General features: G+C 41.3%; 1 protein-coding gene across 1 annotated transcript; it reads right to left on the reverse strand.

Annotated features, from left to right (window-relative positions):
- Positions 1 to 219: 219 nt before the first annotated feature.
- On the reverse strand, positions 220 to 23,811 carry ltv1 (LTV1 ribosome biogenesis factor). Its single transcript, XM_075464193.1, has 11 exons — positions 23,668 to 23,811; positions 21,243 to 21,374; positions 19,058 to 19,261; positions 14,506 to 14,593; positions 14,098 to 14,230; positions 13,731 to 13,950; positions 9,665 to 9,792; positions 8,688 to 8,818; positions 5,966 to 6,018; positions 5,331 to 5,531; positions 220 to 1,429 (listed from the first exon to the last, which is right to left on the reverse strand). The coding sequence occupies exons 1-11, from the start codon at positions 23,668 to 23,670 to the stop codon at positions 1,316 to 1,318; spliced, it is 1,407 nt and encodes a 468-aa protein (XP_075320308.1). The 5' UTR covers positions 23,671 to 23,811; the 3' UTR covers positions 220 to 1,315.
- Between the last annotated feature and the right edge of the window lie 1,029 nt (positions 23,812 to 24,840).

Raw genomic sequence — 24,840 nt, forward strand, 5'->3', positions numbered from 1 at the left:
CAGCTGCTGTTTGAGTGACCGGCCTTCAGCCACTTTCAGATCTCGGCGTTTCTCCACAACTTTCTGCTTCTAAATTCAGACAAAATGGATATTGTTGCCTTTGGACCCCAGCGCTTCAGGAAGAAACTGTCTAGCAATATACTTAGTCCAGATGACATTTCCTTAGCTTACCGTACTACAGTGAGGAACCTTAGAGACAGTGTAAATGAACAGCACAGCTCACATAGAATCCAGTTTATTCAATTCTGATTATGGCCACTTCAGTATGTGCTCATAAATCGCACACAGATCGGATTTTTCAGTCTGTTCGGTAAAATTGGAATTCATGCAACTTCTATGCACCTCGATCGATCAATCCTGCGCAGGCGGAAGTCACCACATGTCTGCGTCTGTCTTTTATAAACATGGACAAGAGCAGATATGTCCGCCAGTGGAAGATCAGCAAGGTGCTGGACTTAATAAGCATTTAGGGGGATAATTCCCATCACTTGAGGTGAAAAAGCTTTACTGCTAGTACTGTTGGCCATTTGGGATAAAGGTTTAAAAAGTCGACCCAAGTCAGCCCATTGCCATCAGTTTTCAATGCCATTATTAAATATGAAAGGCCTCAGTTCAGAGTATTTTTACTCTGGGAAAGTAGTCGTTAGGCTTAATAGGTCATTCATTTCTAGTCTGTAGTCTGGAGTCAGATGAGAAGCCTGATGTCAACTGTGTCTGCTGATAGAATATAAAGCACTTACTGGTGGTTAGCTTAGCACAAATACACTGGAAACAAGTGGGATCAGTGGGCCAGGTTTTATCAAAAGCTAACTTCTGCACTACTAACAGTACAACAGTGAACAAGGAATCCCATTTTTGATGCAGGAGGTAAACAATTAAAGAGCCCGGGTGTGTGCGTCCCTGTTTTAATCGAAGTTAACCAGTTGTTAACCAACTGCCAACAAACAAACATGACTTCCCAGATTACCAATCAAATGTGGTTGGATGTGAGAAAAGTGATCACATTGATGTTAAATAAGTATCAGATCAGAAAATGATATTCAAAGCCAAAGTGTTGCACACAGTTTCAGTCCACAGTGCTGTGAAAATATTACACCTCTTTGAAAAAAGGAAAAATGTTGGCTTGTTTGGTGAAATCCATTGAAACCGATGTAGGGAAACTCCTTCCTTAACTCTTGAAACCCAGCATTTGCTCATTTCAAATGTGTGTCGTAGATTCCCATCTTGTGAGCTTCACCCACATAAAGTCCAGTCAGTCCACTGATCGTCCCATCAGCTGGTAGAAAGTGGCGATGCGCAGAGCGTCAAGTGTCGGCTACGAAAGCTTCAGGCCTTGGACGCTCGCCCGCAGATTCACCATTTGCTTTTCCTGTCGTACCTTTTCCTCATTGAATGCCACCTTGTTGGCTTTCTTCTCAGCTCTCCTCTCCTGAACAAAACACAAAAGATGGATTTAACATACTGTACCGTACAAATATTTTTCATCTCAATAGTCAGCCCTTCTTCTACAACTAGAAGTACTCATGTCTACACTGTTATCATTAAAGATTCAGAGTGAATATTTATTTGATCCTCGTTAATGATCATTGTTCAATTAAATATAAGTACTAAGCTCTACAATTTGGAGCGATATTTTTAGCCCCGGGTGAATTCACCTTCAGTGCTCCGGTGAACCATGTTTGCACCCTCGTACCTTGGTGGCGCTTAACATCTGCTCTCCATTTCATGGTGAAGGAGTGTCACTTAACAGGAAACATCTTAAATAAACATATAATATGCAGACTGAGGCATATTGAAACATTAGGTTGGAATACTGACCAAAGTTTGAAATGTATGTTTTAGAGTGGCTTTGTAGTGAAAACTATGAGAATTCCTGTTTTGAGAGGGGGGGGCTTTGGTAATGAAACAGTATTGTTGTGCGATTGTGTTCGGTATGGCACTGTGATCGTACATGTTCAATCTGGTGCAGATGACATGTTTTATGCACTTCCTTATACAAAGTGCAAATATAATTCTGTTTAAAAAAAAGGCACAAAAAATATTTTTAAACAAGTACATGGAAGAGGAAGTATGTTAACGGAGGACGATGAGGGATAAATATATGAATAGAATAGGGTTAATTGTTATATCGTAATTTAATTAGTATATGGTATATATTTATTTATGGGGATAGTTATATAAATATATATATATATATATATATATATATATTCATATTTACATTTATATTTATAAGGATATGTGTGTAGTATATATTTATCTTGTGATTATATATTTTATTTAGATATTTAGGAAGTGTATAAATGGCATATATTTATATAGGTGTATTGTAGTTAGGATATTTACAAACTGAAGAGTGGTTAAAAAGGGGTGGGAAACTAAAAAAGTAACTTTGAGATTTTATTGTAAATGTAAAGTGCGTTATAAATTAAATTTATTATCATTATTATTATTACTTCTTCCCATTCCTTTTTCCAACAATGTGTGGTGTTTTGTTATGTATCATATTATGCACTTTATGTGATTTAATTATTTTTTTTTTTTTTTTTTAATTTCTCTTTTTCTTTATTTTGTATGTACAAATAGTTACATACATTTTAATTTTTTATACATGTTCGAAAATAAAAATCTATCAGTCAATTAATCAAAGTGATAACCTTTTATAAGTGGGCGGAGCAATGGCGATGACAAAATATTGACTTGTGTTCAGGAGGTGAGGTTTGGTCCAGATCCCAGTGGGTATATGTGAGGAATAACACATACCAAGGACTGGATGCTCTATGAGTCATATTTAAGGACTTCCTGTTTCAAGGTGAAGCATCAAATTGGCCATGGATATGTTTGGCAAAAATTCTCAATTCTAATGAAGTAGCATCATGAAAGGCTTAACCTTTTTTCTGACACACTTTTAAGTGTGAACAGCAGTAAGTCATGAACTGAAAACCATCCCGTCCTGTTGTCAGTGGCTGGGGCCATGGCGTTGGGAGGGTATAGCCATATAGTTCTAGTCACAGCACGAAAGAAACGACACCCTGTAAATGTAGTACTGCTCCAAGACAAGGGAGCGATTTATAGCCAATTTTGTGGTTATGGCGCGATATGAAATTCGCCACAGACACGGCCTCCAACAAAAAAGTCACACAGTTTTGTAAGTGAGGCGTTATCAACTTTGTATCCACATTCGAAGTAGGTCTGGTGGATAATGTCAAACTAAAACTAAATATTGACATAACTCAGTTTCAGGCGCTGAGTGTGATCATACATGTGACATTTGGTGCAGATTTCAAGTAAACTCTGGCAGATATATCAACTTCCTGTTTCATGGTGAAACATGAAAGCTTGGGGGGCTGCCACACCCACGTCCATTAACCCAAACTCAGGCTTTTGGTAAATTTAATCGCACATGTCTTAAGACAGGGTTTCTGCAGGGTTTAGTCAGTCAAATTTAAGACAATTTAAGACCTTTTTATGACCATGATAATTTAAATTTATGACCTACACGAATTATGAGAAATAACTTTAGTCGATTCCTTGAAAAAAAATCTTTTTTTTTTTTATTCGCTTAACAACTGTAAACAACTGTACCATGTACAACTGTAATAACTGTTCCAACTGTAACAACTGTAAACTGTACCACTGTAAATTAACAACTACTGTCTACATGCGTCTCAGTTGGTCCCCTTTAACGGTGACGTTAAATTAGCTCAGCCAATTTTTCCTTGCTTGCCCGCCTGAGGGCATTTGATTTTGAAAGGAGCTGGGCCATCCTTGACCCCGATTTGCCCTCAGCTTCCTCTGCCAGCATGTCTGCCTCTCTGGCGAGACATTGCACTTTTCTAGTTCAAGTTCAAGGAAGTATCATCATGTATTGACTAGGCCTGCATGTTTATCAAGTATATCCATGAGGACTGTTTCTGACAATACACCCACCCCATGCAGTTGATGAAACAAATTAAACTATTATGGCCAGGATTGTATTCTATTCTATTTATAGCCGGGCCTCAAATAATAGCTGGGTGCATGGTCTATTCGGGCAATAAAGGCCGGCCCCAAAATACAAGCTGGGGTAATAACTGCCTACCAGGGCTATCAGTTGTTCGGAAAAGTTTGGCAACGTCTTCGTTCCCGCTGTACGACTGGTGTTTCGTAACGGTGTTCAACACCCAGGACCTCCGCTTTCGACGTGGACGTTGATCCGAAAGCACCGTGTGTGGCGGCTGGAGCGAGACTAACGGAATGCTGTGCTGAGCTTGGACCGGGTAGTGACGGAGATCAAAACTGAGTGATGAGCTGCACCCGCTGCAAACCTTGTACACAGATTTTATGCCTCTCTGATTTAGCATGTGAATTCAAGGCTTTAATGCCTAAACTGGAGAGCTCCAATGTCTTTTTGCACAGAGTGCAATAGGCTTGGTATCTATTGTTCGCGATGGGCTTAAGCCAATTCTTAAACGCACCGTCTTCTAGCCATAACACGTTAAATGTGCACTTCCCCATTGTGATACGCCGATAGGTTCACTAATCCACTAAGACAGTAAAAGCTAAGACACAATACGAGCTAGGCTAAGTAGACCTTGCGACCATAGACCAAGGCTACATGATCAGAACACCAGCAGTGAAGCTCTGAAGTTCGCGGGGCTTTCTATGGAAGTGCTACACTGGCGCATGGATCTTGAAGTTTTTATGACTTTTTATGACTCCGCGGAAACCCTGTAAGACCACATGGAGCAATTTTCCAGGCTCTGTAGGAAGGGTTTGTTCAAATGCAGCGTGTGTAAAGATCCTGTTTAAACCAAAATGGACGACTTCCTGTCGGGTTTAGGCTATACCGCCAGGAGGCTTTTTTTGTCCTGATATGTTCTATTTATGTCTTTAATTTTCATGCATGTCGGTGAAAGTAGCTGGAGGGGCTGGAGCTTAGGGGGCGAGGTTTTTGCCTCGAAATGACAAACATTTTCACCACTTTTGAATTCTATGTTTTCTTGGCCCCCCAAAAATGCGATTCGTTTATCATGGAAAAACAAACAGACTACAGATACAATAGGCACTGCCTTCAGTGGTGGTACTGAAGGCAGTGCCTTCTTCATTATAATGAAGAAGTTGAGACATTTCTGTATTCATGGTTTCTTTGGTGCTCTTCTCACTGCTCGTGAGGACTCGACCTGGTTCTCTACAGATAAAACCGGTCAAAGCTAAAATCTAACTAAACTTCCCTGGAAGACTAACTTGTAACACCTTTTTGGTTAAAACCTTCAAAATGAAAATGGAAAGCTCAGTTCGAGTGGCCTTTAATGAAGCAGTGAGTGCTCATTGGGCAACATTTCCCTTACCTTGCGTTCTTCTTTGATGGCCTGCTTCCTCGCCCTCTTCTCTTCTTTGCTCTCTTCTTTGCTTCTGGGCTGAGACGACATGTGTGGCTGCTCTGAGTCACTGGTCTTGGTCTTGCACTCCAGCAGCTTGGCTGCAGAACCTCTGGTGGTGAGGACATCTAGAGGGATGCCCGTCTTATTAGACACACGGATTGGCTTTGGCTGAGGACAAACAAAAAAAAAAGAAAAAAAAAAAAGAAAAAATCAAGAGAGTTCCCCGATGTAGTCATTAGACATCAGAACACTGAACAACTCTGTCTTGCATAGTTTTCAGATATCTTCTGAAACAGGTCTTATTCCAGTATTATCTGCTATTACTCTCTCTCTCATACATGAACACATACATACATATATATATATTTATATACACATAGACACATATGGCTTTTGTTGGACACTGTTGGAGACATATTTCAAATGAGTAAATATTTGAAAAAAAAAAAAACAATATAGCTCATCAGTTTGAACATTAAATATTGTGTCTTAATACATGTTGAAAAGGATTTGAGAATCATTGTATTTTGTTTTATTTACGTTTTTAAACAATATCCCAAATTGTTTGGAAATGCGCTATTTGTATATCTTTTTTCACATACCTTTTGTGGTTCTTCGATGACTTTGGGTCTGTTATATATGTTGGAATATGTACCTGGAGAAGACAAAGAAGTAAACAACATATACTTGGATGGATATATTTATAATTATATATAATCAGATGTCATACCCATACATTTCTCACCATGAATACCAAACTTTAAAGCTGACATCATCACAACATGGGTACGGTAGAAGTTTTCTTCTTAACACTTAAGTTGCAATTTCAAAGCTATTAAACATCCCATAAGGAGATTGATGAAAAACGCTAAATACACTGCCCGTCCAAAAAGAAATCGCACACTTTGAGACTTTTCAGGACCCACTACAGTCTCCTTATCGACCTCCTTATAGCAATAAAGCTTTTTTTCAATTAACTTCACTGATAACTGGTTTTCTTAAGGCTGTACAGCTTAGTCCAAATCCCTTGAGCTCCCTGGGCATCATGCGTGTGGAAATGCTCTTACTTTCACATAGCTGTGAGTTCTACTGTTGTTTTTTAACAACTTGATTTCACCAAACGTTTAAGTGATCTGTGATCACGATCATTCAAGATTCTTTTCCGACCACAATTCTTCCTCAAAGATGAGGGTTCCCCACTATCCTTCCAGTTTTTAACTCATTGGCTGCCAGCCATTTTCAGTGCAGAGCCACCCATACTGCCAAGTGTTTTACAGTATTTTGACTGATTTTCCAAGACCCACAGAAAACTGTGTCTTATGACTATGTACACACCGAAATTACCAAACGAAAGAGTAGACTCTCTTCTTTGATCAGGAAAAAAAGTTTGTTTCCACCATTTTCAGTCCTTTAGTAATAGACAGTAGAACATAGGTTGGTTTCACCAAAAACAGCTGTTTGACCAAAAAAAAAAAAAAAAAAATGGAGAAAACAAGCTTTTTTTTTTTGGTGCAAAGTGGCACTGCTGCCTAGCGGGTAATTTTGCCATTATATTCTCTGTTTAGTGTTTACAAGCCTAAGATTTAGTGACGAACTCCGCTAGATTGTCCCCCAGCCCGCTCTGTTAAAAAACGCAATTGACGTCTATAGACGTCTTTGGCAGTCAACGTTTTTTTCAAATTGACGTCTATAGACGTCAATGGCACTGAAAGAGTTAATAAAGCATTGGACAGCTCTTAATCCAATCTTAGTAGTTTCAGCAAACTACCACGGGATGCATCTTCCGGCTTGGTTGTTTAAGAAATGGGAAGCTACTCGCAGCATCAGTTAGTGTTAAATAACTTGTCTGGACAGAGATCTCTGATGTTGTTCCCGGGACCTGCTGAAGCCACTCTCCCAGTTTGGGGGTCATGGCCCCCCCGAGTGCTCCGATTACCACTGGTACCACTTCTGCCTTCAATTCCCACATCTTTTCAACCTTCAAGCTTCTTGTGTTCTTTCTTCTTGATGTTGCTGTAACTTGGAACTGCTACATCTATCACTACTGCCTTATTCTGTAGTTTGTCAAACACCACAATGTCCGGTTGGTTAGCCATCCCCAGTCTGGATCTGGAAGTCCCACAGGATCTTAGCTCGGTCGTTCTCCACTACTTTTGGAGGTGTCTCCCATTTTGACTTTGGGACTTCCAATCCATACTGGGCACAGATGTTCCTGAACACTATTCCTGCCACCTTGTCATGACATTCCCTTCTGTATGCTGCACCTGCCTGCATCTTACACCACACTACTATGTGCTGGACTGAAGCCTCTTTCCACAGCCTACACCTGGGGGTCCTGCCAGATGTTGTAGACCCCACCCTCCATTGCTGTTGTGCTTAAGGCCGGTTCTGGAGCTGCCATTATAGCCTCGTTTCCACTATGCAGTCCGGTACGGGTCGGTTCGGAACGGTTCTCTTATTTCAGTGTTTCCACTACCATGAAAGCGTACCGGTACCATGGAACCCGTTACCATGGAACCCGTTACCATGTCTGTAACCCTTCTGCTTGGGGTACCTAACACACAGGACCGGTTCCAGGCTCTGCTCTCCGTTGTTGGTGAGGAGGCTGTGCAGCGGGAGCTCGATGGTGCTGTGCCAAACCAAAAAGTTTTCCAGCTGATTGCCACAAAAATGGCCGAGAGTGGTTTCAACCGAACCGCGAGCCAGGGTCGCATTAAGCTGAAGAAGCTTCGGAGCGATCGACATAGTGACGCTTCGGCACCCCTGAGGGTCCCCTTTGTACAGTGGGAACCCAAAGCGACCCGACCCGTACCAATACGAAGTGACCCGAACCGTACTGACAGTGGAAACTAGGCTTATGCCTCTGTGATGTCTTTCAGCCCAGCTTTTTCTAGCCACTAATAGGACTTCCACATCCCTCCTTCCTCTTGGTGTACAATCTCAGGGTGCTGGAACTCTCAATACATTGTGAAGAGCTTTCTTGTCTTGATATCAGTGGCTTCTATCTCTTCCATTGGCCAGTTTATTATTCCAGCGGGGTATCTGATGACTGGCAGTATGTGACTTTGTTCTTCTTACACACACACACACACACACACGTCCCAGAAGGAATATATCATCCTTACAGCGAGTTCTGGGTCTGCCCCGGGTTTCCTCTATCCGTGCCTGGAAAACCTTCAAAGAGAGGCGACCAGCCGCCACCCTAAACAGAAGCTCGAACCACCTCAGCTGACTCCTTTCAGATTCCCTTCAGATGGCCAAGCTCCTCCCCCGCCTCTAAGGCTGAGCTCAGCCACCCTCTGAAGGAAAGAAAATGATACTCACTGATGATGGTCTCACAGTCCCACTTCTCCTGTGGAGCCTGTATAACAACAGTCTCCATTTCTTCTTCATCCTCCTCTTCTTCGTTCACAACTGGAAGTTCTTCGGATCTCAAGTCGTCAAGCCTTAGAGAGCTGATCCACAAACAGGACAAACTTTAATCAGCTAGAATTCAATCTGGTTCAAAAAACAATCAGCTGGGGAAACTCTTGGTCTAATTACATGGCCTATCACAGGGGTATTCAACTAAAATTTAAAGAGGTCCAGTTAGAGAAAATTTCTTGAAGCAAAGGTCCGGAAGATCATAATGTCTAACTATTTAGTGTGATATATATTTAAGTTTAGTGTGATATATATTTAAGTAGCCAAGTAGTTGTATCAACATCTGCATGTAATCAATACCTGGCGGTTAAATCAAATGAATTCAGTACAATTCAAGAACTTTTTGACAATATTTATTGTCACGTAACATAGAACTGAACATGTATGTATGACTGCATATAAGTATAATGTTCTCGATCATAGCAGGGGCTCCATCTGTGGTTATTGAAACCACTTGTTTTGGCTCTATCCCTCTCTTTGTTAACATCTCCTTTATGGCCAGGTAGATGTCTTCTCCTCTTGTACTGGTCTGAAGGGGAGTGACACCTAACAGGTCTTCACACAACGCTTTCTGGACTGGTCATATTGGGCTCTGAGTTGATTTGACTTGATTGGCTGAGTAGTATCACGTGGGATTGGTCTGTGCGTTTCCACACCAGCTAAACTGCTACCGTAAAGACTACAAAAGCTGCGTCGGTTAAAATAGAAGCGATCTGTCAGGTTTTATCATAACCTTCTGTTTTTGGCCGGTTAGGTCCGGGTCCGTATGGGACGGCTTTGCGGTCCGGACCTGGACCGCGGTCCGCCAGTTGGTGACCTCTGGGCTATCACAATACAAATGCCTAAATAACATCAAGAGGAAAGAAAAGAAGTCTCACTCTTTCATTTTATGTTGGAAATAGTCTTTGATGACCTCTTCCAAGCGACAGCTGTCCAGTTTTATAAAGCCTTCCAGCTCAGTGTTGTCCAGAGCGCCGATCTCGTCGTCATCGAACTGTTCGTAAAACTGAAAAAACATACAGCAGATGGGGCTCAATGCTAAATATATTCCTGTTATAGTTTTAGACATTTTAACCCAGGTTTTACTATCATGTACATCTCTTTGAAAACAAAAGTTGCTGAATTGCTTTTCTCGTTTAAAATAAACCAAACATTTCTGGGTTTGGGACTCTTGGTCCATCAAAAGACAAAATCAAATTGATCCAGTCCACTGAATATTGATGGGCAGTTCAAAAAGGGGCATAAATATAGTGAGAATACAAAACACACCCAACTGTCACACCAGCACTTTGGTTAGAAAACATTATTTAGTAATGTGCGCATCAGGGAGGAACTTCATTTGGCAAATCTCCAATGCACTTTAGAAATCTGTGGAAGTGTCCCAGGGCTGAAATTTTAAATACATTTTTTTAATTCTCTTTTTATTTAGAAAGGCACATTTCCATCACATACATTAATTCCAGCTTTAGTTTGTCAAGGACATAGGAAAGGATGGATGTAGAAAGTGATTTTGTTCATACATGAGTTTTCTTTTATGGTCCTAAATTACTCCAGAGGGTAGGTTCACACAAAATCTGATCCGATTGGCTTTACAAACTCAGGCCATTTGGTCCAGGTCTTATAAAAATGTTCTTTCTATATAAGGAAAAACTTGATTTTATATAATTATATACAGGCTCTGTTGAGGCTATTACTGCCTTTTTGTTTGTTTATTAGTTAGATTCTCTCTTTTTTGTGTGTTTATTCTCTCTTTCCTACTTCACAATTCAGAGTTGATTGTCTTGCATTGTATTGTCAATATTGTTAACTAAAACAAATAAATAAAAATTGTTAAAAAAAAAAAAAAAAAAGTTCTTTCTCAACTTTGAGGGAAGAAAAAAATCTTCCCCATAACATCCATCTCATACACAATTTCAATTTCAATTCATTAATGGGAGGTGGGAGGTTCCACTTTTAACCATTTCCTCGGGACACATTTCTTATGAGCTGCCAACAGTAAAACAAGCAGGTTTTTAGCTTTTATGTTCCATGTTTCTCTTCCCAGTAAGGCCGTATTGCTTTGCAGTCCCAAAAAAATCTGACAGTGGTTGGCTCTGTTCGCTCCACAGAGCCTCCAACAAGCGTCTCCGCTGCCTTGCTGTGGTTTTTGTACGGGCGTGATAAGAAATCTTGTTATATTTCTCCAGCAGAACTCCCGCCATGTATTTGACCTGGTTAAGAACCACTGTAGTTGACATATTTTCTCCCAGCTCTTCTGTGTGATCTTTAAAGGGGAACTCCGGGGCATTTGAAGCGTGTTTCCATTGCTAGAGGTTGTCAAATACTGCTAGTAGGACACAGAGAGGTCCAGATCTGTGCTCCCTGTGTGAAGATCGCTCTGTCCGCACAGCATGTCATGCGAGGCTAATACGTGGTGGCTAAGGGGCAAGCGCTAACCCTTCCACGTAAAACAACAACTTGCACACAGCAGAAACGTCACACCACTTTATAACCCATCCGACAATAAAGTCACAAGCCTTACCATCAAAACCATATGCATGGTTCTCACATTACTGGCATGGGGACGTTACAAAACAACTTTATAAACAGCATGTAACTCACCGGCTGGTTGTAGGCTCGCGCATGTGAAAGCCCAAAAGAGTCGATGGACGATAATCTCATATACAAAACAATTATATTCTCTAGAAAAACTGCGTTCAAGTATTTAAAACATTACAACAATATTACTGGGCATGTATTGTTGTAATGTTTTAAATACTTGAACGCAGTTTTTCTAGAGAAGATAATTGTTTTGTATATGGGATTATTCTCCATCGACTCTTTTGGGCTTTCACATGCGCGAGCCTACAACCAGCCGGTGAGTTACATGCTGTTTATAAAGTTGTTTTGTAACGTCCCCATGCCAGTAATGTGAGAACCATGCATATGGTTTTGATGGTAAGGCTTGTGACTTTATTGTCGGATGGGTTATAAAGTGGTGTGACGTTTCTGCAGTGTGCAAGTTGTTGTTTTACGTGGAAGGGTTAGCGCTTGCCCCTTAGCCACCACGTATTAGCCTCGCATGACATGCTGTGCGGACAGAGCGATCTTCACACAGGGAGCACAGATCTGGACCTCTCTGTGTCCTACTAGCAGTATTTGACAACCTCTAGCAATGGAAACACGCTTCAAATGCCCCGGAGTTCCCCTTTAACCTTATTTCCTTTTCCTATTTCCTCTTTTTGTATTCTGTATTTTCTTGTTTGGATAGTTGTATGGCATTATAGAATTTGGGGATCATTTTATTGCATGTTCTGGATTTAGTTAATGATAAAAATACCTCCTTGAACCCTGACTCGTCTTTTCCTAACCCCTCTTTAATATTTTTGTTAAAATAATGTCTCACTTGCAGGTACCTAAAATAAAATCATCTCTCCCCAGACCGTGATCCTTCTGTAGGGTTTCAAAAATCTGAGATGCCCCTTTGTGGACAAATTAATAATAGGTAGTTAAACCTTTTGTGATCCATGTCTTAAATCTGCCGTCGATTTTATTTGGTGTAAAGTCTGAATCATAGGCACACCGCCTCATAATTGTAATGTGTCTATTTCCTGCCAGGACTTCAGGAAGCTGCCTGTTACAAAGTCTTCTGGGATCTCCTGTTCTCCTTGTAGTTTGTTGTCACTTAGTAGAGCCCAAGAGTGCGTCTAGCCAACTAGCGATAGCCGCACCTGTTACGTTGTTTGCTGCTCGGAAGCAGGGGACTGCTCGGTCTGCTCTTCGGTCTGCATAGTTTACATTGGACGCATTGATATCAAGGGAGGCAAAAATAGCTCCAAACGATGTGAGGTCTGACTTTTTCCTGGAGAACGATTTTGTGATGCAAATGTATTACTCTTTTGAACGCATATTGTTTGAGAAGTAAGACGCTTTATTTTTCTAGCCCCAGCCAACTAGCCGGACTACCTTCGTGGACGCCAAAACTCAGCTGGAACTCGGCTCACAGGACGCAGCGGGGGGTAAGTCAATGTTCATAAATTATATTGCTAATATGGGATGTCATACAGCTTCATGTCAAAAGAGGCGAATTATCCCTTTAATATTCCTTTTATAAACAGAAACTAAACACCTGATAACACACGTGTGTGGCGGCGCAGCCACCGGCAGCTGCCGTCCCAGAGACCGATGAGCTCTTTCAATCTGCAGGTCGGGCATGTCATTAGTTACCTCCAGACCTTCGCAGAGTACATTTTCCACAAATGAGATCATCATGGTTGATTCCTTCTCGGATCCCTCCGGCACCCCATAGACCCATATGTTGTCTTGTCTGGAGCGGCTTTCCAGATCCAGCAACTTTAGCATAGCCGTGATGACTTCTTCTGTGCTTTGGATCCTTTCTTCTGCTCTCTCAATTCGCCCTTCCGCCTCGTCCAGTCTGGAATTCGCCTTAACAATTTCTTCTTTTATTGTTGCCAATTGTTCTTTGTTTTCTTGCTGAAACCCTCTTAGCTCTTGCAGAATCAGTTCCAAGTCGGCCATTTCTCCGCACTGCACCGCCGCTCTTTGCTAGCTTAAACCTGTTAGCTGCTAATTGTTGCTGCACCCATCTTCCTCCCCCACCCGTCTTCAGACAACGTTTACTGCTCAAAGTGCTGATATGGCTTTTTATCCCCTTTCTCTACGCTTTTTGTGGAATGATTTATTTGGATTGTAAGAGGATTATTTCTCTGATTAATTGCTCTGGTTCAACTGGGAGCTCCTTCGCTATGCGGCCATCTTGATGGTGCTCCGCCCGGAAGTCTAACCTGAAATAATATTTTAGCTCCTGAGCTTGATGAGTCTGTGGAACTTCTTAGCATATTCAAATTCTTTAACTAATAAGACAAATAATAAGGGATTTAGTCTTTGTGTTTAACAGAAAAGGTGAAAAGTATTCATGAAGTAACTAAGGAAGGAAAAATTTACCTTTTCGAAGCAGCTGTCAAGCAGGGAAAGCTGCTCGTTCCTCCTCATCACAGACGAAGTCATAGAGTACTCTGTGAAGCGACTCTTTGTCTCTTCGTCCATGAAAAGAAACTCTCGACTGCAACCTTCCCCTTCCATGTGCTCGTTGGAGTTAACGCTGCCTTCCTCGTCTGTGTCCTCCCATTCATCATCATCGTCTTCGTTGCTGTCACAGTCTTTTCTGTCAACCGTTACACACAAATAAGAAATGAGTAACATCTCCAAACTGGAAAAACTGGAGTGAAGAAAAAAAAATGTCTTTGAGGAATAAAAGAAAAAAAAAAAAAAAAAAAAAAAAAAAAAAAATCAGTGACATCTCGTGTCTTACTCTGTGTCCAGGGCTCCACCCACAAAATTAGCTTTGACGATGAAGTCATCGTCCAGGATGTTGTTGGGGTCATCATAGTCAAAATCTTCATCGAGAGCAGCTACGATGTCAGGGTCCATGTCCAGTCGAGGTCCTGAAAGAAAACACAAGAACCTGGTGATATCTAGGCATGAAGAGAACTAAACGGTGGAGTAATGCTAGGTGTAAAAATCTTTATTATCGTTTCAATAAAAAATAAACTTTATACAGTGTTCAACATAGTTTTATACTGAAAAATGTCTGATCTTTTCACAGGAGAAGGAATTACTGGTGGTTTATCTGATACAGTTCCAAAATACAAAATGCAGGGAATAAATCTAATCTAAAAAAATGGTCATACATGACTTTTTTTTATTTAAGCCGATTTACCTGAAACAGGAGCAGCTTTGTTCAGAAGTCCCACCTCCTCCTCAAACTCTGAGGCGAACACGGACGAGGGCAGGTGGATTGCAGCTGCCTGGTCATCAAAAAATAAATAAATAAATAAATAAATAAATAAAAAAAAAAATAAATAAATCAGGCATCAACTTAGGGCAATGTGTGGGCATTCAGTCAATCAGACATTGCTCACTTTTTGATGCTCCACACAACTTCATTCAGACATTCCTCTGAAAGTGTCAGAAAAAGATATGATACTGGCTATTCGTGTGACGTGTTTAAGCCAACTGAACTGTCAATATGGGAACTGGGAACTATGCGTGCCAGGTGCCCTCTGGCCTATTTGATGGTCACGTCTGGCCCATGTATCTAAAACACAAGAACATCGCGCTACTTGTATCATAACGCAACATTAATAAGAGACCTATCAGAACTACAAGTTTGGGGTAATGTCTTGAGTGTGTGAGCCAACAAGGACCAACTCATGTGCATGCAGGGGTCTTATTGGACACACACACACACATAAAGAAAATAAATAAATTTTAAAAAAAGAGTCACTTTGGCGCTTTGTAATACAGCATCAAAGTTTTGTTAGGTATCACAAGAATCAAAAATGGAGTGATGGCCTCTCAGAAAAAGTATTCCAGCTCAAGACAACAAGAAGAGTCTGACAGTACCACCATCAGCTGAAAAACGCAAGGAGCCGGTTGTCCCGAGTGCCCAACAAGCATCGGAGGTCTTACCCTGACTTTCTTTAATATGGATTTCCATGCTTAGCCAAAAAATTATTTGGATTTATCCACAGTGTGTTATCTGTTCTGTGGTGCTTGCACATGAAAGTTTTAAACCTGTTCAACTTAAGAGACATTTGGAAACGAAATACACTTCTCACAGCAACAATCCATTAGTTTTCTTTCTAATTTCTACAGAGCCAGAATTCATCTGTGAGTGACTATGCCACAATGTCTGCTATGGCTGTATTTAATACGACTGATCACAGTATTTTATTAAAGAGACTTGAACATGTTATTGGGATTAAAGGAACTGCATTAGGCTGGTTTAAGTCATATTTATCTGATAGATTTCAGTTTGTTCTTGTAAATGAAGAATCTTCCTCACACACCAGAGTAAGTCATGGAGTTCCCCAGGGTTCTGTGCTTGGACCGATTCTTTTCACTTTATACATGCTTCCATTAGGTAACATTATTAGACAGCATGGCATAAATTTCCATTGCTATGCTGATGATACTCAGCTGTACTTATCTATAAAACCAGATGAACCCAATAGGTTGGTCAGACTACAAGCATGTCTTAAAGACATAAAGACCTGGATGACTCAGAACTGTCTGCTTCTAAATTCAGACAAAACTGAAGTCGTTATCTTTGGACCTGAGCGCTTCAGGGAGAAATTGTCTAGCTATATAGTTACTCTAGATGGTATTTCCTTGGCTTCTAGTTCTTCATTTGACGTTCATATAAAAACAGGTTTCTAGGACTGCCTTCTTTCATCTTCGTAATATTGTTAAAATCAGGAACATCTTGTCTCAGAGTGATGCAGAAAAACTGCTCCATGCATTTGTTACTTCAGGATTGGACTACTGTAATTCTTTATTATTGGGCTGTCCCACATATTCTCTGAAAAGCCTTCAGCTGATCCAAAATGCTGCAGCCAGAGTTCTGATGAGAACTAACAGCAGAGATCATATTTCTCCAGTTTTAGCTTCTCTTCATTGGCTCCCTGTTAAATTCAGAATAGAATACAAGATTCTTCTCCTCACATATAAAGCTCTTAATGACCGAGCTCCATCACATCTTAAAGATCTCATCGTTCTCCTAAACTGCAGGTGGTTCCCAGAGTTTCTAAAATTAGAATGGGAGGCAGAGCTTTCCGTTATCAGACACCTCTCTTGTGGAACCAGCTGCCAGTTTGGGTTTGGGAAGCATGCCAAGTTTATTTGTAGAGCACAATTCGTACAGAAGGCAATTCAAAGTGCTTTACAGCTACACAAAATCACAAGAAGGCAAACAAAAACAGTCCATAACACCATCTCCATTTTTAAGATTAGGCCTAAAGCATTTCTCTTTGATAAAGCTTATAGTTAGTATGATGTGACCTTCCAACATCCCTTAGTTATGCTGGTATAGGCCCAGGCTGCTGAGGAAGCTCCTATAATGCAACCTTATTTATTTTGCTCGGATCAGAGTCACGGATCGGATCATTTTTCGGATCAGCAAAAAAAAAAAAAAAAAATATATATATATATATATATACACAAGACAAATAAACATGTTTTGTCTTTTTGTTTATTAACACTTTTAAATTATTAAATTGAAATTTATAAAATCAACTCAAAGTGCACAATTAGCATCTTCTTTTCAACATCAAAGAAAAACAACTTTTTTGATCACTTTAGCCCGGTCGGATTGTGAAGGAAGGGGCTGCTTAAACACCGCGGTGATGAGCTAGCCTGGGCGAAAGCCGACTGTTGACTCTGTCAAACAGTCTGGGAAAACCCAAGAGGAATCCGTTTCCATGGAGGGCGGGACCTTACCCAGCAACTTAAATTCATTGGAGTAACGGAGTTCCCTTAACCAATCATAATGTTTAGAAATGACGTCGGTTATGCGCCGAGTTTCATGCTTACTCTCGCGAGGCTCTAGCTCGCGAATCACGCTTCCCACATCCGCTTTCATTATACCGGTACCATTTGAGAAATCAAACTTTTCCCAAAGCCAGTTGGAAGGAGAGCTACGACATCCTTGCCACTAACAAAATTGACGAGGCATTTCTCTTGCTCTCGTTTTAATTGTGCAATGATCTCCAGAGTTGAGACAACTTCATGGATAGCTTCTAGCGTTCTTCCGTCGCCATGTTTATTTCCGCTGCGGTTGAACTACAATTACATGGACTACAATGGACTCCGCGTGTGAGTTCTGCGTCACCACTCGCAACTGTTTGCTGATTGGCAAAACACTGAGCGAACCGAGGTAGGGGGATTTGGCCAGACTATGTGCGGAGCCAAAATCTTTGGGCGGAAGTACGTAGGATGGCGTCGCCAGGCTAGTGATGAGCGGTTGTTGAGCCGCTTTCGGTTTCACTCCTGTCAGTGAAACACCGGGTTGATGTCGCTGCAAATGCGTGGCCATGCTCGATGTGTTTCCACTGTTGTGTGGCTTTCTTGTGCCACAGTGCCTACACACTGTCACGGTTTTATCCACCAACCTCTTTCCTTCTTCATTAAATTTGACAGGCAAGCCAAAATGCTCCCAAACAGGGGATTTAAATGACGTGGGGCGTGAAGCTCTTCTGTTCCTCCGCTCGCCATGACCACGCTGTGTTGCAGGTTAGGGGTTTTCTTTATGTTAGCTATCGCTATGTTAGCTATCGCTATGTCAGCTACCGCTATGTCAGCTACGTGTTATGTCTGTGTGGTAACCTAGGCGACAGGTTGGCAGCGTGAGTATATAGAAACAGACGTAGCACTAGAGGCAGCAGTTATCGTTACAGTAGTCACTGAAGTCTAGCCTACTTTTATTTTCCATGCCCACTGTTCTACATGTTGTACGCTGAGGACAATAAATCACAAACGAGCCATAGGACTGTTTGCTTATTGAAGAGGGAACTGTTGCAGACTTTTACCCAGAGCGTGGAAAGTAGCTCTGTCCCTGAAACTAGCAGGAATGGTAACGGCTGTGTGAGGACTGAACATGCGCACAATTTTTTTTTTTTTCATAAATCAATCCGCGGATCATGTGTGTGCCGAACCGAAATAATTGATCCGAACGGATCACGGATCAATGATGATCTGTTGCACCACTAAACATTATTGTTATAATCAACTTGCATTTCTTTTTCTCAGCAGGTATCCGTGCTCTGGTGTTATGGTGCTTGTTGACTTCTCTTTTCTGTCCTCTCAGCCCGTAACCAGTGGAGGCAGATGGTCGCCCTCCCCGTTCTACCAGAGGTTTCTTCCTATTAAAGGGGAGCTTTTCCTTTCCAGTCGCCTTGTGCATTATAGTTGGATTGAATTGCACTGTATCTTTGAAGTGCCTTGAGATGACATTTGTTGTGATTTGGCGCTATATGAATACACTGAATTAAATTCAAATTAATTGACGTTTTGGTTTTAGAGCACTTAATAGTACTGAGATGGCACTTGTTAAGGAGACTGATGGCCTACTACTCAGGGAAAATAGGGGACACTGCACAATTTTTGTTCATTTAAATTCAATCAACCACAACATCCCACTGCATCGTTTGGAGTTCTGGCTTAGAGTTGAGCAATAATCTCAGACCTGGAATCTACCTTTCTGACCACTGAGCTCTGCAGATAGGACCCTGCTAACTATTCCCAAATTAGTTTGATATAAATGGATAGGGAAGGATAGGGAAGGCCTTTTCTAGAAGAGCCCACTGTGTCTGGCACATACTTTTTGATGGAAGTAACTTAAGATAATAACAAAATAAGAAACACCATCTTTTAAAAAATATATTTTTTTTTAGGGATCTTAATGGCTAAGAGGAAACTTAAAGCAAACTCACCGGAGTGTCCCTGCTCCCGTCTCTTTCTCCTTCGCACTCTTCTTCATCTTGTAGGTCTAAAGGTTCTCCGTCATGGACCAAGGAGACTGCTGCAACGAGTTCTGTTGGGGCAGATGCCTCCTTCAGGTGCTGTAGGTAGTTGTAATCATCATCGAAGAAAACACCGAATTGTCTCTGCTCATCGCGCCTCGTCTCTGCTTCCACCTGGCCAATACCAAAACCACAGTCATGGAATAGCATTTCAGGAGTGCAGGGCTGCCCTATTTTCAGGCCAACTTAAAGGGGCCATAGTATGCTTTTTAATAAAAACTTTTCAGCTCGTAGAACTCTTGCTTTTTTTTGGAGAGGGGGGGGTTACAGAGCAAGTGCTTAACCCTGCCCCTCTGCTGGAGTCAGCAGTTACTCTCTTAACCCTCATCTAACCCCCCGCACCCTCCTAACCTCTGTTTGTACGTTGGCTAAGGACATAAGTTACTCGTCATCAACGCAAATATAATGAAGTAATTCCTTCAGACATACCAAAAACATTCCGTCTGTCGATAGAGATATTGATAGTTATTATACTGATTTGAGCAGGAAGCTGTGTAGCAAATTGGCCACAGATGCAAGTAAACCATACTTCCATCTGGTCCCAACCAGAGATGTGCACAGTGTTAAGGCTGAGTTATACTTCTTTTAACTGCCCTTGCGTCTTGCGCTTGTGTTAATGGCTCGAGATGTTTATGCTTCATTTAGCTTTGCCGGCGCTTGCGTGTGCTGCGTGGCGATTCACCGCCAGGACAGTAGGTGGAGCAGCGGGTTTTTTCAATGACAAGCCTACTACGATGAAAGGAAATTCACCGCCAGGAGCTCTTCGGCAAGTCTCTCTTCGAGTGGATTCCTCATAGACATAATATATTATGTCTATGGGATTCATGCTTCTTCTTCTTCGCTTTCTACCTTGGCGTTTGAAAACAGCTGTCTTTTATTAGGGGATGAAACCGGAAGATGAACACGCCGCCGGATGTGATGTAGATAGTGGCTTGTGCTCACGTCCAGAGTGGCTACTCTATAGCTCTGCTCGCGTCTTGCGTGAAGTTTAGAAAATTGAGGTGACACGCGCAAGCACGCAAGGGGGGGCTTGCAACCGCGCAAGGGCTTGCGTTGCGTCTTGCCTTACCGACTATAAACCAGGCTTAACTCGTAGTAATGCACGCATACTGTTAATTACCGCATTTAACTTTTCTTTTTTTTTACATATTGATGTCATTAAATAATTGTACTTTGAGGCTACATTTTGGTCAGATACATGTTGATAATGTAATGCGAACATACAAAAAGCAGTACACGACTTCCAGTGTAACAAAGCCAGTGAGGAGAGGACCGGTGTTGTGTTGAAAACACACCTTATCCACACAGCTGCAGGTTGTCTGAATTACAGAACATCACTGTTCAACAAGAAAGCTTCAGTTAAACAGTGCTTCAGTTATCAAAGCAATCCTGCATCGATCGTGTTAATCTTTCAAAAACTAACTAGAAGTAGATACGTGTCCTCTCCATCTGAGCTGTCAGCGCAAGCTACTGCTAAAATAAATACATAATAAAGCCTGACAAATTATTTCTCTAATATTTACATTTCCCTTATCTGAAGTTCAGGCACAGAGTTGGAACTAATCCCTCTTTGGGGCTCGGTTTCCTAAGTCCACGATGGACCACGTTGGTGAAACAATTCAATGAAAAGTGGTTTCTTGTTTAGGCTAACACGAGCTGGTAAATTACCCTCAAATGTAGTTTATTCACTGTCCTCTTATATCCTCTGAGGCAGGTGGTAAATGCAAGAAACGTGCTTCTATGTACAGCTGACAACAGAACAATCCTAGCGAAGCTCGCCTCATCCATCCGGCAGGGTGGGTGGGAGGGGGGCTCAGAGGTCGAGGCTTAGCAGAGGAGGTGGACTGAACTTTAGGAGTGACGGAATTTGGGCGTAGAATAAAAATCATAAAGGCTTGTTAAATGGGGACCTTTCAAACAAAAAGAGCACTAAAAATAAGAGATTTTCACTTGCTGGTGACTTCACACACCCTAATGTATGCTCTCAAGAACAGAAAAAAAAAAAGGTATAATATCCTAATATGTCCCTTTCAAGTGGCTGCAAAGTAAATGTGGTCCCTCCAGCTTCTACAGAGAAAAGGCGGTGAATCCATACCTTTGTGGCAGGCAGGAGGACATGCTGTGGTGCCTTCTCATCTGCAGCCAATGGGTCCCTCTGACTTCTGTGGACCAGGTGGAAGGTTACAGCTTTCTTCTTTTCAATAAAGGATTTCTTCTTCCGATGAGGCTGGAAAAGAAAAGAAAAACTTCTTCCTTATTCAACCTGTAAAAGGTGCCCTCAAACAAACCATTTCACCAGATTAATGACTTTTTTTCCCTTTTTTCACACATTCCGTGACATTCCTTAAAGAACTGCGGTTCTTTAAGGAAAGTTTGGGTTTTTTCAAGTGATACTTGAGTTGTGTAGAGTGGTGTCTTATGTATGTACTCAGCTGGCAATGCATTGAAAACATGAAAAACCATAAAATCATTTTATCATGGAAAAATACTGCATGGCATGGAAACACTTTCAGAAGTCAATGTCTGTGGACAAAGTTGCCTTCCACAAAAGCAAGCTCCAGTTCTATCATGAAAAGAAGGCATGTGTGAACATTTACCAGAAATGGCCCCATTTCTCTGGGCCAAAGCTCATTTAGAACGTAGGAAGGGGGAAAAGTGTTCTGTCGGCATACGGATCAAAGTTTGAGATTCTTTTGGAAATCATGGATGCCTCTTCCGCACCAAAGAGGAGCGGTACCATTTAGCTTGATATCAGTGCTCAGTTCAAAAGCCTGCATCTCTGATGGTATGAAGGTGCATTGCTGTCTACTGAACTGTCAGATTAGACGTCTGAAAAGGCACAATTGGTGCTGAAAGGTACATACAGGCTTTTAGGCTGCATGTAGTTTTCAAGAAAGGCCTTGTATATTTCAACAAGACTATCCTAAACCAGATACTGCATGTATTGTGGTAGAATAGTGAGGGGGTAGGAGAAAAGTCAGGGTGCTGGTGCTTGCTTGCCTGCAGCCCAGATCTTTTACTAACTGAAAAAATAGGTGCAACGTAAAACACAAAATACGACAAAGACTAAGCAAGTTGCAGTTGCAACCTAAAGGTGGAGGCATCGCAGTGCCTGTTAACAACAGATGGGGTCATCCTGGACATGTCACTGTGAAGGAGAGGACCTGTACTGCTTGCTGTAAATTTACTGCCTGAGGGTGTTCTTGGGTTTGAAGTGTACCGGAATGTCATGTTGATCCGTCTGAGTTTCTCTGAGACTCCTGCCACATCTGGAACTACAGTACGTCTGCGCCTGATCTTCTCTAAGTGGGGTTTGATCCACTTGTCTTGGCTGATTTGACAAAGACCCAGTTTGGGTATCCACAGGTTTGAGCAACGCACCGTACCCCCCATGCTCCCCGGGCGCTTCATGGCTGCCCATCGCTCCAGGTTGGCATCTGTCTCTGAGTGTGTGACCCTGTGCGTGTGTGTCAACAGGTGCCAACCTGGATGGGTTAAAAGCGGAGGACAAATTTCGTGTGTATGCATGTAAATCTTATTGTTAAGACTTCCATCCTCTTCAGTATGTATTGATAGTCCCCAGCATCTAGTTAAGAACTGAAGAAGCCTTTTGGATGAGGGGACGGTAAAGCGGCATCGTGCCTGCTGCACGACATATTGTAACGTACATTATGTCGCGTGTTGTCTTTTAGCTTCAGACAGGGGCGAGGCTAGGGTATTTTTAGTGGTGCCTAGCACCACCGTGAGATAGCTCGGCACCCCCTGGCTCAGCACATTTTTTTAAATATTATATTATGCAAAAACACTTTTCTTTTTTGCTCAAGGATGCATTATTTTAGTGACCATTTTATTTATTTTCTAGCATTTGTTTTTGTTTTAACTGTTTACTCCCAAAATAAATGTTGAGTTATCTTCAATATTTGTCTCAGGCTCTCTGTTATCCCTGTCAAGCCACAGTCTTTTGAAATGAAGAGGTCAAAATTGAATGTTGTAGGGTAAAACACTACTCAAAGCAAAACTAATACGGCTCCAAAATTTATAAATGTACTAGTTCGCCTCAATTAGTGAGAAATAATGTGCCTCTGTGAGCACTGGGGGCTGGGCCCCCCTAAAGACCAGATCCTAAAATCGCCCCTGGCTTCAGATATCGGCAGATAGCTGTGTTCCTGAATGTACTAAAAAGCACGAGCCCGTTCATCTTTTTGGACGTTTCATTTCTGGATAAGCCACGCGGAGTCGCTCAGTCCTGTTCGATGTAAAGGAAGAATGCTACGTGACTGATTGTCGCCAGTTAACATCACATTACGTCAAACACCACTTTGCCATATTTACTTAGTTCACGTTACCAGGACGAATAAAAATAAGAATCACAGCGTGATAGCTCACGTTTTAAAAGTCCAGACCCTTTGGGTTGGTTTTCATTTAAAAACAACACTTTATTTGACCAGTTTCCACAACTGGTGTTCATTTTGGTCGACGACTTTAATGGCGGATAGCTTAATCTATAAATGTCATCTTACCATTTTCTTTGACGACTTTATCCAACAGGTATAAGGTATCAAAATCCCAAACTCGATTAAAATGTACCTCTTAGAGAATGTACCCTTTTAAATCCGGAAGCTACTGCTATTACTGATCCACGCGGGATTCTCATTCTCCCTGGCCCACGCAAGATTGGATCGGAGACGGGGACGAAGTGGGAGGGATACTCTGTTGTGATTGGTCGTTCGTCCTAATGTGGGCGGGGTCTACCTCCACAGCTGATAGAATTTGGCTCCCCCTTTCACCATGATGCCACTTCCTGACTGCTAACTGCTGCCACCATAAATAAATATTTCTGACATAACATGAACATTGCATGTGAACTATTTTTGGTTTTAATGAAGAAATTGTTCGAGGTTTATTTCCCTCTCATGCATGTGTTGAAATGAGTTATATAATATTGCCATTTTAGTTCAGGCTCCGTCTTCTTCATGAGTTTCACTGGCGGCTGGCAAAAGCACAAAGTGCTGCATTACCGCCATCATCTGGCATACTGTTTGACCAAGCTGAAGCTATTTTCTAATGTGTCATACGTGCTTTATGGTGTATATTCTGCTAATGAAATAGTTTTGCTTAGATAGTAGACAATCTATATTTCTAAATTTTTGAATTTCCCCCATTGGGGGATGAATAAAATATTTTTCTATCTCTATTTCTATTTCTATGGCCTTACAGCACTTACTTATAGAATGTCTATTAGATCCAGTTTGAATCTATCTTTCCATTTGCCTGCTTGTAAACTTTATAGAATTTGTCTGCTTTCATCCTTGTAGTTGCATTCAGGTTCTACTGTTTCTCTGCCAGTATTATGCAATGTTTCCTTTTCCTCTGTGCACTTTTTTTTTACTGTTAAATATCATAATGTATATATTTTTCAACACTCTCTGTATATAATAGCATTTATTTTTCATACCTGCACTAATCAACATACTGTATATATTCTATAGTATAGTCAATCATACCTGTAGTAATCTATCATACATAATACATTGTATATATATATTTTAGCACATTCACTGCATCATATAGTATATTCAGTTCACACCTGCACTGCCCATTTGTACATACTTTAACTACTCTGCACTTCTGGTTAGATGCTAAACTGCATTTCGTTGTTACTGTGTTCAATGACAATAAAGTTGAATTTAAAT

This window comes from Odontesthes bonariensis, chromosome 4 (genome assembly GCF_027942865.1).
Source record: "Odontesthes bonariensis isolate fOdoBon6 chromosome 4, fOdoBon6.hap1, whole genome shotgun sequence".
NCBI classification, from domain to species: domain Eukaryota; kingdom Metazoa; phylum Chordata; class Actinopteri; order Atheriniformes; family Atherinopsidae; genus Odontesthes; species Odontesthes bonariensis.

Bases quoted from the DNA above. Each gene is read 5' to 3' on its own strand.
- ltv1 (XM_075464193.1), bottom strand. The intron at 13,951-14,097 runs GTAAGACACGAG...AACGGTTGACAG, and splicing joins GGTGGAGCCCTGGACACAGA to AAAAGACTGTGACAGCAACG. The intron at 8,819-9,664 runs GTGAGACTTCTT...TTTGTGGATCAG, and splicing joins TTCCAACATAAAATGAAAGA to CTCTCTAAGGCTTGACGACT.